General features: G+C 36.2%; 1 protein-coding gene across 2 annotated transcripts in view; it reads left to right on the top strand.

Annotated features, from left to right (window-relative positions):
* The first annotated feature begins 4,421 nt into the window (after positions 1-4,421).
* Positions 4,422-14,242, top strand: part of LOC110457532 — a 54,210-nt gene continuing 44,389 nt past the window's right edge. The window contains exon 1 of one of the 2 annotated variants that reach the window (XM_021508860.1): positions 4,422-4,780. In XM_021508860.1, the coding sequence (XP_021364535.1) occupies positions 4,729-4,780 (52 nt within the window). In that variant the 5' untranslated portion in view covers positions 4,422-4,728. The remainder of the gene's footprint in view (positions 4,781-14,242) is intronic. The other variant, XM_021508868.1, reaches the window with a different exon arrangement.

Below are 14,242 nucleotides of genomic sequence, written 5' to 3'. Positions count from 1 at the left end.
ATAATCAGTACAGAACGGTGTCTATGATAATCAGTACAGAATGGTGTCTATGATAATCAGTTCAGTCTGGTGTCTATGATAATCAGTACAGTATTGTGTCTATGATAATCAGTACAGAAAGGTGTCTATTATAATCAGTACAGAACGGTGTCTATGATAATCAGTACAGACCGGTGTCTATGATAATCAGTACAGAACGGTGTCTATGATAATCAGTACAGAACGGTGTCTATGATAATCAGTACAGTGTTGTGTCTATGATAATCAGTACAGAACGGTGTCTATGATAATCAGTACAGAATGGTGTCTATGATAATCAGTACAGCATGGGGTCTATGATAATCAGTACAGAATGGTGTCCATGATAATCAGTACAGCATGGTGTCTATGATAATCATTACAGAATGGTATCTATGATAATCAGTACAGAATGGTGTCTATAATAATCAGTACAGAACGGTGTCTATGATAATCAGTGCAGAATGGTGTCTATGATAATCAGTACGGAACGGTGTCTATGATAATCAGTACAGAGCGGTGTCTATGATAATCAGTACTGAACGGTGTCTATGATAATCAGTACAGTATGCTGTCTATGATAATCAGTACAGAACGGTGACTATGATAATCAGTACAGAATGGGGTCTATGATAATCAGTACAGCATGGTGTCTATGATAATCATTACAGAATGGTATCTATGATAATCAGTTCAGAACGGTGTCTATGATAATCAGTACAGAACGGGGTCTATGATAATCAGTACAGTGTTGTGTCTATGATAATCAGTACAGAACGGAGTCTATGATAATCAGTACAGAACGGTGACTATGATAATCAGTACAGAATGGGGTCTATGATAATCAGTACAGCATGGTGTCTATGATAATCAGTACTGCATGGTGTCTATGATAATCAGTACAGAATGGTGTCTATGATAATCAGTACAGCATGGTGTCTATGATAATCAGTACAGAATGGTATCTATGATAATCAGTACAGAACGGTGTCTATGATAATCAGTACAGAACGGTTGCTATGATCATCAGTACAGAATGGTGTCTGTGATAATCAGAAGAGTATGGTGTTGACAACGTTTCTACTTTAATACTTAGCGATAAAGCTTACAAATGCACAATGCTTATCACAATTCATACATAATGTGCTTCAAGATCAAATCAATTTACTTTTCAAGGATGCGTATCTTTCAAGCACACGTACATGTGAAACTATGTATAAGATGAGTAGATTGTACTTTTAGTTTAAGAAGGTTAACGTTAATTTTCATACGAGTCGCTATTCCATCGTGTCACATGGCTGATATGGGTGTTTTAACGTGTCTGCGTCATGATCGGATTAAAGGATTGCACGATCTCCTTTTATTTGTTTATAGAAGAATATGACAATTGCAGATATTAACGTAGATTGTAAACCTATACATTTTCTTTTTGTATTCAAAATAAAAATATCTGAATCAGCATATGATTGACTATTGTGTTTCTTTGTTTAGTCTTAATTCGACATGGATATTGAAAATAAACATCGCAAGTTCAAACGTAAAGTATATTAAAATTATTTGTATAATATTCGCATTGTATCGCACCTGAGGAAAGCCTCCTGGACATTCGGCATGTCAAATCTGTAATTACATATTCATATCCGATAATCTCCAAGCTAAACAATGTCCTAGATATTGGTCGGCTGGGAAGGTACATGTGCTGCCGACAGGTACCCGAGTGATGTGGGCCACCAGTACCATAAATACACCCCACGCTGACCTCACCATGGCGACATTAACATATTCCACCCCAGATTGATATCAATACCAAGTGCGTGACCGCTCGACCTATAGGAAATATAATATTGAACTAAAGATTTATATCAAATTTGTATTATTATGAAAACAGAAACTGCATTTACTTTTTTAATCGTTAATTGTAGTGGGATAATGTATGAACGTTACACCACTCTGTGAAATTTATAAATAGATGAATAAATGAACCGTGTTATTAGGTTTGTGAAGTCTTACTGTATGTGTGTGTCACCGTTTGTACTAAAGTGATGTAAGTAAATGATTACCAAACTCTGCTAAAATTTTACCTGATCATACTTGTAGTATATAACAAGATAATTTAGAGTATGACCAAAATATAATATGATTAAAATGAAAAGACGAAGCATACATTGGATGCAAATAGTTCTCAAAGTTCTTAGTAGTCAAGGATAAAACAACGTGAAAAATCAAAGAATCTTACATTAATTCTAACCCCTTGATTCTGTGGTCTTTGCAGAAATGGTTTTACAAGATGAACGTCCCTTAACTTAACAAAATTTCTAAGGATTGTTCTATTGTTCTATTGGAAAGTTTCATCGGAGTAAAATTTAAATGCCTCAAATTGAAAGAATTGGAATACTGACAGCCTGTAGGTCATCTCCAAACTCAACACATTTTTATATTTCTCTCACATATGTTGGAATTGTGAGAACAGTAGATTTCATATCAGTTTATTGATTTAAATTGTATATTAACTTTACTTAGATAAGATAACGTATGCAAACATATATATAAGAAGGTCAACATTACATAGCTATCTAGCGCAGTAACTAGTGACAAGTGTATGTTGTGGAGTAAGCGGTATTTAAATTATGGATGGAATCACTTAATTAGATATATATCAGTTATACCTTATCGCGGTAATAACATCGTCTATATACAGAGCCAACGGAACAAGTCTCAAGTAGGCAGCTTCTAAAGTTGACAAACGTACGAACGCCACTGAGGAAGTCAGGGTTACCAACTTCTGATTTGTAAAGGTTATCTCCCCTGGTGTTCTGTTTACTTTCTAGCATATATAAGGACATATTCTAGACTGGTGTTATCTATGAACACTTAATATTTAATATTTGCAATGATCTTTGCAACGATTAGAGGGTGGCTAGTTATATTATGTACGCTTGCCTTTTTCTTCACTTACTGTAATGGAGTTTTTAATGAATATCTCAGTATTGTAGTATTGGTTTGAGATTTCACTTAGTAGGACGCTCTGTACGGATCCTGTCCGTAGTGAACTGCTGTCGAGAGAATAGATGATGTTCTCACGCCGACAGTTTAAATGACTACCATAGTACGGTAGTGACCCAATTTAAAGGGATTGTTGTTAAATTTTAACTTTACATTAGATAACCTAATGGACGGTCACCCAGATGGTCACTTGGGCGAAATCTATGGATTTGTTTTTAAACCGTGTCATTAGACCACACAATTGTATCATTGTTGTATCAACAATGGTCATACCTAACAACGAGAGGAACGTCGCCCGACATTCTGATGTTCACACGGCTTCTCAAATTCTTTCTTTAGCAACATTCAGCACTTTCCAAATAGCTCTGTCAATAACAACTGTACATGTAGGAAATAGCGGTAACTACCCTTGTAAATACACAGCACTACCAGCCATGACAATGGTTCAGCATTATCTCCATTACGACATGGTACAATCGATACCTTACATTGACCCTGGCACAACTTACGCAGAACTTTTGTTTAGCGCGGTGTTATTTCCGCTCCGAAAAATTCTTCCTAAACTTGTCGTCTCACATACACACCTTATCGTACACAATTGATCGAATTTCGATATTGCAATTTTTCTTTGTGTCATTACAGAAACAAAATCAACAAAGCTAAATAAGGTATTTTGGTCATAAAGAAAGTCGATGTACTTGAGGGTTATTTTATACTAATTGATTAAGTACACAAAGCCGCTCTGTTCGTAGCGTATTAGTAGTGACGTTGTCTGGCTCAGTTTTTTTAGTTGATATAACGTATTTGTTTTGTTTTGAAGTTTATAAAAGATGGAATACAGGATAAAAGCTGACAGGCTACAGAAACAAACATAGCAACAAAGGTGTATGATTCTACACCTTATCACTAGCATAAACAAACAGTTGATTTAACAAGATAAGAATAACACGACCTTAAGCGAAGACTGTTGGGTCATTTTTCAATCAATAATTTCAAGTATGATACATACATTTAAATATTATCTGATTAAAGAAGAAATTGTTATGATAATTTAGTTTGATAAAAGACTCGACATTCTATATTTTTTTTGTCATGTAGATTTTTTAAGGTACAGTTAATCAACCAAACTCGTTCTATACCAAACATTACTATCCTATACTGATGGTTGACATGCGTGATTACACTGCAGAAGCAGCTGATGTGGTTTACACAATCACATTAATAGGAATCCCCAGGTGACATCGACAATTTACCCCTCTAACACAAACCAACAGGTACACTGCAATGAAAAGAACCGGAGACGGAACGTGAAAAGCGTCACTGAGAATACACTGGCAGGCTTTACGGGGACTCGGTGTACACATATACCTACGTTACTATACCATACCACCCTCCGTCGCCTACGCTGTACGACTGGACCTGTCATACCCGTATTCTAACATGTCGATTTTTCCCTCTCTGATTGTGGCATTGTACAAAAGAAATAATTTCGTAGATTAACCGTCTAACGATGGCGATGCATTCAAAAACATAAAACTCTTCACAGTGGCTAAGTGGCTATCGACTAAATGACAGTACAAATATAGGTTCCTGTCGTGAGCACGAGTCATACACTTCCCGTGAACAGGCATTTATGTGTATTGCACGTGTATTTCGCGCCAGTTACCATGGATTTAAAGGCAAGGATTTAATTCTTCTAGATGAAATATGAAAATATTCATCGGACTTGTTACTCTACTACAGGCCGTCCGCTTTTCGGGTAAGTGAGTTTTCAAGTTGAGAGATAATTTAGTTCCGATAGATTGAATTACCTTTAAATCCATTAAATGCTAACTGGACTGTAGATTATTTTACGGGAAATGCGTTAACACTTGTCTGTTTTTGTTCTAAGATAAAAGCGCTCGACAGCTGTTTCATTGTATTGGTAATTTGCATTATGTAGATCACACGTGTTTATGTTTCAACGTCCTTTATATAAACAATGCCCCATCCCTTCTATAGCTTTAATAAGCATGCGTTACGTAATAGCGAGATGATTAGTTTACATTTAATTAAATTGTGTAACATTAAAAAACTTTATTTTAAACAAAATTTATTTGGAAAACAATCATCAGGAATCAATTTAAACTTTCGATTTAAATGTAAATTTAATGAGACCCCATTTGATGAGGTCGAAGATACATATATATTGATACAAGTACAACACAAATATTCACCAGTAACTCTTTCTCAACGAGATAACAGTGCCTACCAACGGGGTCCCAAGCCTTTCACAATCCCCCTCACCGAGTTCCCCTAAATACGTATTTACCGTCAATGTTCCTGCCCTACCCACTCACTACCCCCCTCTCCGGGTTCCCCAACATACGTATTTACAATCAATGATTCTGCTCTACCCACTCACAATGCCCCTAATACGGTTCCCCTAAATACGTATTTACCACCAATGTTCCTGCCCTACCCGCTCACAAAGCCCTTCTACGGGTTCTTCAAAATACATATTTACAATCAATGATCCTGCCCTACCCACTCACTACACCCTACTCCCATAACATGAGAGGGCGCTGGTCGGCCTTTTTCCAATCGGATATGATTTTGCCGACTGCGACCTCTCATTTCCGAAGCACTAATTCTTTGATGCAGTTTCCGCCCGAAATCCGGGCGGAACAAAATCGGCTTGAAAAACTCACTTAAGTGGTTAACAGTTCATGACAACGATGTCTCCTCACGGTTTATATAATATAGATCTCATATGTATGCCACAGACACAAATATATAGTATATTACGGACTAGAACACTAAAAATACATGTCCATGTCGTTGTAGCACATCTCTGACCTACATTTAAAACATGGCTTCTGGATTAATACAAAATAGCAGGGGGGATTTCAAACGGAACGAAATGATATGGAGTTTGTTTGTATTCCGCTTGTGAAACATTACATGTAATCCATTTTTGTATTAACCGAAAAAATCATGGCAAATGCTGTCTGCTTCGCTTCGAATGAGGAAAAACTCATTATTAATGTCTTTGACACGGATTTTTTCTCATATAATCATGGATTTATGGAAAAGATTATTTTGTGGACCCTTTTGACCATTTAAATGTATGTAAACACGATATACTCTTTCTTAATCCGAACTTTGAAAATGTGATCGTCAGCATCGGGAAAATCAGCTAAGGGCAGTTAGAGGTTACGCGGCGCCTGTCAAAAGTTTTTCGCCGTGTAAAACCTCTAACATTGTTGGAGTAACTACCCCCCTCTCCGGGTTCCCCCAAATACGTATTTACTATCAATGTTCCTGCCCTACCCACTCACTACCCCCCTCTCCGGGTTTCCCAACATACGTATTTACAATCAATGATTCTGCTCTACCCACACACAATGCCCCTAATACGGTTCCCCTAAATACGTATTTACCACCAATGTTCCTGCCCTACCCGCTCACAATGCCCTTCTACGGGTTCTTCCAAATACATATTTACAATCAATGGATCATTGATTGTAAATATGTATTTGGAAGAACCCGTAGAAGGGCATTGCCCTACCCACTCACTACCCCCCTCTCCGGGTTCCCCCAAATACGTATTCATCATCAATGTTCCTTCCCTACCCGCTCTCAATGCCCCTAACAAGGTTCCCCTAAATACGTATTCACCATCATTGTTCGTTCCCTATCCGCTCACAATCCCCCTCTCCGGGTTTTCCAAATTCCTATTAACCATCAATGTCCCTATCCGTATGCACTTACAATGTTTTGTTCCCTCCTCAGACAGCAGAGTACATCACATATTGACATTCTACCAGTATCACTTACAATGTTCTCTCCCTCCCCTCCCCGCACACTTCAACAGCGTCCCCTCCACTCATCACTTGATGTTCTCCCCTCACAACGCATAACGTGTCGATATGAAGCTACCATCCGTGTTCCTACCCATGTACGCGTATAGTGCCTAGTACCGTCCCCCCTCTAACAACAGTGTCCTCTTAATACGAACCTACCATACTGTCTCTTCCAATACCCACACATATTGTTTTCGTCCCTCCTCACAAATGTTCCAATCCACGTACCCATAACAGTGTCCTCTAAATACCTACCTACCATAATGCCTCTTCCCATACCCACACATATTGTTTTCGTCCCTCCTCACAAATGTTCCAATACACGTACCACCATGCATTTGTATTCCTCCCCCGTTCAATTACAAATATTAACGATCCTCAAAACACCGAAATTCCTATTTTTATCTACCATCAGTGTGTGCCCCCCAACCCATACACAATGTCTCCCCCTTCCATTGTTCACCAATGCACCCCCACAAACACCAGTATCTGTCCTTCATACCAATGTATTAAACTACACACATACATGAGTCCCCATTAACCTCCTTGATACCAGTGATGATATTATAAAAAATCACTTTACAAGGAGTGAAGTAGAATAGTGTTCTGGTGCATTTAAACTCTCTATTTTAATTAACTTTTTACCTGCCGTTATAACCTTATCTGTAGGAGCAATGTAGCCCTCCCCTACACTAATCCCCTACTAAATTGTTCATTTAAATTACCTCCACACACGCCCCTCTCTGACACCCTCATATACAAATCATACATTTTAGTTTCATAATACATGCGATCTTTCAACCACACACGATCCTTTTGATGTGTGCAATCTTGTCTGTGTTGCTTCTGTTTGTGTAAAGAGTTGATGAGAATCACTTGGTGTCGATGAAATTGTTTCTTCTATATTTTATCGAATTTGAGATAGATATACGGTTCTATAGTATGACATATCACAGATCTGGGGGAGGTCGAGGTCACGGACCAACTAATTCACTACTTGGCCGATGCTTCATTCTTTATTTTCGTTTTCCCTGTCAATGAATAACAGAAATCTTTGACGTTCGTTCGTCATTTATATTGTGACATGAGAATGGCAACTTAAAGCAAACAACGTCAGCAAATAAATTCCGTATTATGATACACAATCCGTTAATTGTATAAACAACACAGTGTACTCGCACTATACTATATCACAGTTATATAATAAATGTACATATGCATCACACAACAAGATTTGTTTGTTATAATTATATATTTACACATTTTCTTGTATCCAAAATTGGCGACGTCAATATCAAATAACACATACATCACACACTACTCTCAATAATACAAGATGACTCATGACACATTTATGCTGATCAAGATGATATGTTCACACAATAAACCTTGACACTTAGCAAATGAATTTGCTAGTATAAATGTACATGTCGAAAATACTTCCAACCAACTGCTTGAGGATGCCGACATGTCGGTACGTGTGTACTTAATTCTAGCCTAGGGTACATTCTATCATCTCAATACTAATTTGAACAACAATTAGTGCCAATTACTACCATAACAACGACAATAATATACCACAATATCTACTGTGGGTAATTACTGTTAATAAGGTATCGGCAGTGTTAATAGGTAATGGTATCGTGTCATCTTAACATATTCTGTTACAATAATGTTATCCTATTAAGGCAGAGAGTACAAGGACGCCTAACTATTGTATCACCATTGTCACTATTGTGTGGTAATTATGTCCTTTTCAATAGAACTATTCCATATAAGCTACATGTTGCAATGCATGTTTGAAAATAGAAATAGAAAGCAGAACAAACATTGAATGAGTCTAATTCAGCATCTTTACAGCAAAACCTACTCTTTTCTAATGTGGTCATCCTGGAATGACAAGCGTACATCATCAAAATGATTGTCCAACGTTACTCCATATACATATCTACAGTAACCACCACAAACTTTTTTAGATTCAACTGTAGGAATTGTTCCCAAGTACACCATTAGTTTTTTGTTAGGAGAAAAGTAAATATGTTTAGGCTTAATAGCTGTTCACTCGCATACCAAATAGATTTTACAACACCAATATCCCCAAAAAGGATTTTTTAATCTTCCAACCACTCAAAAATCATTAGGTTCTGCTAGTTTACCGGCAATTTACTTTTCATTGTTCCAGTGTTTGTGTAAATTATGTTTTGTATAACCTCCAATTCCATATTAAAATTGCCACGTCTTGGACATATCTTATGTGATATCCATTCATCATCAATGAAATTATCAGGGAGGCAGGGTATCCATACTCAATAATCCGAGTTTATACTTTATTTTGCAATTTATTCAACAAAATTAGAGTTAAGATATTGATATTTTGATATTACCCAAAATCATTATTGAATGCTTAATGATGAAGACATTGTCATGCCTTTTTACGGTAACGGCTTCCTTTCCATTATTTTATATTTGATTGATGATATGAGTTGTGAAAAACACGTTTGTTCGCGTCCACTCATTGATTTAGCTATCTTAATTGCTATCACAGTAATTGAGTTGACTTTTCACTTTCAAACTACTCCCACTTGTCAGAATATATGATATCTATCTCTCAATACAATTCTTTGATTAACATTTTTGTTCTTACTCCTTAATTTTGGGCGACCAACCTTCAGAATATTAGCACGTACAGTCACAATCGCATAAATAAATTAGCGACATCAATTAAAAAAAGCTAAAAGTACATAACTGTTTAACCTATTATTAATAACATGATTCATTCTATATATCCTAAGCTACACCTCAAAACAAAAGTTTTTAAAAGAGTATAATAAAATGAATATTGCGATGACAATAACATGCACCAACATGGTTGTTCCCCGAGGATTCCTATATAATTATACGTATGGACATACCCTACGAGTTCCGATGTTTATTGTCAGTAAAGTAGTCCAATGAGAATATTCAAACACTTTAAAGACTTGATTTATGCTGAAAATGCCTTTTATCTAAATATCCAACTGTTTTAGTTGATTCGTTGATAGATATAAATGCCACAGATATAGGATACAGGTACAGGTTGAAGGTCGTGATTTAATGTGGAGAAATTTACATTTTTACAAAAGAAATTGAACGTTCTTCTGAAGTTCTTTAAAAATGATCAAAATCCTCAAACTTGCAACAAAATGTAACCCGACTCTCAATGTATAAAATCTACACTTCGGTTTTGGTGCTGGTAAATAAAAAAGGTTAGATATTGGTTTATTTAAACACGCGGGATGTTTGCAATTACTGTTGTTTAACGTCAGGACAGTACATGGATGGCATGTAAATATGTACCACAGTCCTTATTTGATAACACCAAAAAATGGAGTACAGATCTATGAATGTCTTAATGGGATAAAAGGATTACCGATATTGACCAACGAATCCGTCTATTGACGTAGGCAATTTATATAATAGCACTAACAAAGATAATTAGGTTAAAACGTTCTCAGCTCAGGTGTTGCTAACTGTCATTGCGGATGGATACATACCGTTTGACAAATGACACTTTATTTAATTAAGTAGCTTGACTCTATGAGATACACGTTTCTTATTTCACCAGATATAAGTAAATATTCGGCCCAATTACCAGCAAAACCATAATTGTACGATTAACGATATTAAACATCCCCGTTCAGTGGCTGAGAATAATTAGAAAAGAAGTTATCGAACAAACACGACTACAAAGTAACCTGATGACATCAAAAGACAACATTTTTACCATCAGTTCTAACCTAGTGTTTAATATATAGTATTAGTCACTTACTCGAACCTAAATAAAGAATTTGTCGTTTTTCCTGACAAAATTTGAATAAAAACAACTTTATTGTTAACGCTTGCGTACCAAACGCCAACGTTTAAAAAGTCATGATGACGGAAATTAAATCCAATGAAGTCCTTAACACCATAGGACAAATATTCGTTGTTTATAGCTTTCTGTTACCGAAAACCGACCATAGCACAGTTTACTCTTCAGCAGAGAAACATAGACTGAGGATAAACAAGCAATTTATTTTACGGTTTATGGCACATTAATACAGATATTTTAAGGATGACTTCATAGTGAATCTACAAGGCATTTTTAAACAACTTATCTACAACACATCTGTTTCCGAAATAAAAAAATAAAAAACACCATATTGGCGTTAAAAGCGCCTTGAAACAACCATTTAAAAGAACTTACCTTATCAGCGCGTAATACCAAAAGCATTGCCGTTCTAGCCATACCTTACACCATATTGAGAGGCATGGCGATCGTAAACGTTCCAAGTACTATGCTACTCTTTTATACCCCTAATTGCACTTACTAAACAAATTACAGATACAAGTGTGCTTAAATGAAATTAAGATTATTCATAAAACAAGAAACCGCAGGTCGTCTGGTGTGTTTCTCCTTGGAAACGTCATGCAGGTTAAAACACACATACCAATATCATTAATGACACACTTACATCTTAACATTTTATCTGTTTTCTAGTGATACAGCATTTTGCATTACTTTAGATGCTTATCGTGGTTATTCTCTAGTATCAGTCATATGACAATCTCTCCGAATACCTCTTAATGGTAAGGCTACGGAACTATTTCGCAAGTATTTGTTTACAAAACTTTTCAAGGATCCATAAAACAACATTTCACTGCTGGCCGTGGGATTTTTAACTATCATTACCAGTTCCATATAATCAGGGTTACATGATTACTGGGGCACATTGTAATGAAGAACAGGATGAACTCAAAAGATTTTTTCGACAAATCTTGAACATCATTTTTCAAAAATGTTTTCGTTATATAACCAAACCTTATACAAAACTTAAGGACTTTTTTGTTTTCTTACAGTGACAGCTTTCTTTTCATACCACAAATAAGTGATTGTGAACTATTTTGGAGTATATGTTGTGAAAAACATGACAGTGGTCAAGATGTAGAAAAAATCAGACTGTTGGCAACACTTGGAGACCAACTGTGCCAATCTCTTGGTTTACGTATGTTTGATAACATATTAGTCAGAATATAACAGAACATATAACAAAGACCATGTTGTCCTTCTATTTTGATTTCAGATATATCGGCAAAGAGGTACCATAAATAACCGGACATCTATTAACCTCGTGGATCGTATAAAACTCGAATTTGACATCCGGGACAAAACTGACACTTGAGGTCAGCCACCTGCCTCAATTTTTATTCTAAAATGACACACTAAGAAATTAATTAATTATTCAAGGGTTCGATTTAGATTTTATGATTTCCATGGAATGTGTTAAATGCTTACAACGCAGGGTTTCGAGAAATGCAGGTTGTTGAAGTTTTATGTTGGTCATCATGATCTCTTTGGTAATTCCTGCATTTCGTTGTTCGGTATGAGTATCGACGTTTTCATCATGCCTATTATTGTGTCTTGTGTTACTGGTATCAATGTTCCGATTTTCATTTTGAGGTGGCGACATCACTTTCATTTGACCTAGATTTACATGGTGGGTATCGGCGATCAAGCAGATGACGCTTACCATTCCGGAATACATGGTTCTATTTTCCTTTAATCTTTTCGAGGATCTCCAAGTAAAATGCCCTTAGTTAATTCCCGCCCTACTTTCATCGATTTGGAGTTCTAATAACGTCAAAAGACATTTTCATTGCGGTTTTCTGACCTTTACAGTATGTATGTAGCGCAGCTATTCTATCAGACTGACCCTTATACAATGAGTATGTAGCATAGTAAGCCAATCCTATCAGACTGGCTTTATACAACGGGCACCATTTCTTGACCCGGTCACAGGAGTACACTATTGTTTAGGCTTCCGATTTAAACAAATGCATCATTATATTTTACAACTACTCATACATGTGGCAAACACACCATGCTGAATAAACTCTTTCGCTATCAGACGAAAACGTTCTATTAATAACAATATACAACATTTGATATAGCGCCCTATCTAACTAACAAAAGCCACTCTAAAGCGCTTTCAGTACAAATATATGCCATTAATACAATTAGCATATACATTAGTCAAAACAATTTTTGAGGAATTCGCAGGAGCTGCCTTATCAGGCGCTAACTACTAGTCCTATGCCACCTGCTTAATATCTCCCTATGTGTGTATGCCTGGGTGTGTGCTGCAGAGTTAATGTGTTCTGTTTGTAGTGTGACCGTGCTTCCAACCACGGCCGTCTGCGTGGAGGTCCGGAGTATTAACCTCTCGACTAATCCGCCCATGGATATGTTATAGTAACATCGGTATAATTACTTTGCATCTTGAACACTGTTATATTTGTAATCAATACTCCAGTCAAATAGTAAATGGTCTTTTAATCTGATGTAATCTTCATCGATATCTTCGAAGTATTATTTACCAGTAAAGCAAACGCTTCCCCATAATTGCATGTAGCCTTATCGAACGATGATTGGCATGCTATTTACAATAAGAGAAACTCTAATTAGAAAATATTTCAGTGCCCTTACCATATAAATTTAACTGCAACGCGAGAAAATAACTTGCAATGTTTATTTATTTCAATTATTTTTAGCAGGAAAATAATTACTAAAATTATAAAAAAAATCGATCGTTTTCAATCCAAACAATGCAATTATTTATTTAATTTGGTAGTGTTTAATCGAGAGTATGCTATTGATTTTTTTTAATTAACCAGTGAATACATATCATTCATCTGTCTATAAATTTAAATGATGAATCCATAGAATGCGGTTTATTTTTGGATGTTTGCTCTGTTATATCTATACATGTAGCGTAGTGTTGTTAGTCGTATTCTTGCTGTGTTGTATAGAGGGTGTTGTACTGTTTGCCATGTTGTCGCAGTGTTGTATATAGGGTGTTGTGTTGTTTGCCATGTTGTCGCTGTTTTGTATATATGTTGTTTTATTGTTTGTCATGTTGTCGCTGTGTTGTTTATATGTAGATGTATTGTCTGCCATGTTGTCCTTGTGTTGTATTTTGGTTGTTGTATTGTTTGCTTTGTTGTCGCTGTGTTGTATATTGGTTGTTGTGTTGTTTGCTTTGTTGTCGCTGTGTTGTATATTGGTTGTTGTGTTGTTTGCTATGTTGTCGCTGTGTTGTATGTTGGTTGTTGTATTGTTTGCCATGTTGTCGCTGTGTTGTATGTTTGTTGTTGTATTGTTTGCCATGTTGTCGCTGTTTTGTTTATTGGTTGTTGTATTGTTTGCCATGTTGTCGTTGTTTTGTATATTTTTTTTATGTTTTATTGTCTGCCATGTTGTCCTTGTGTTGTATTTTGGTTGTTGTATTGTTTGCCATGTTGTCGCTGTGTTGTATATTGGTTGTTGTATTGTTTGCCATGTTGTCGCTGTGTTGTTT

The sequence above is a fragment of the Mizuhopecten yessoensis genome, unplaced genomic scaffold, assembly GCF_002113885.1.
Source record: "Mizuhopecten yessoensis strain PY_sf001 unplaced genomic scaffold, ASM211388v2 scaffold1147, whole genome shotgun sequence".
In the NCBI taxonomy this organism is placed as follows: domain Eukaryota; kingdom Metazoa; phylum Mollusca; class Bivalvia; order Pectinida; family Pectinidae; genus Mizuhopecten; species Mizuhopecten yessoensis.
Note: the sequence above shows the minus strand (reverse complement) of the source record. Positions and strands in the feature narration are given on the sequence as shown.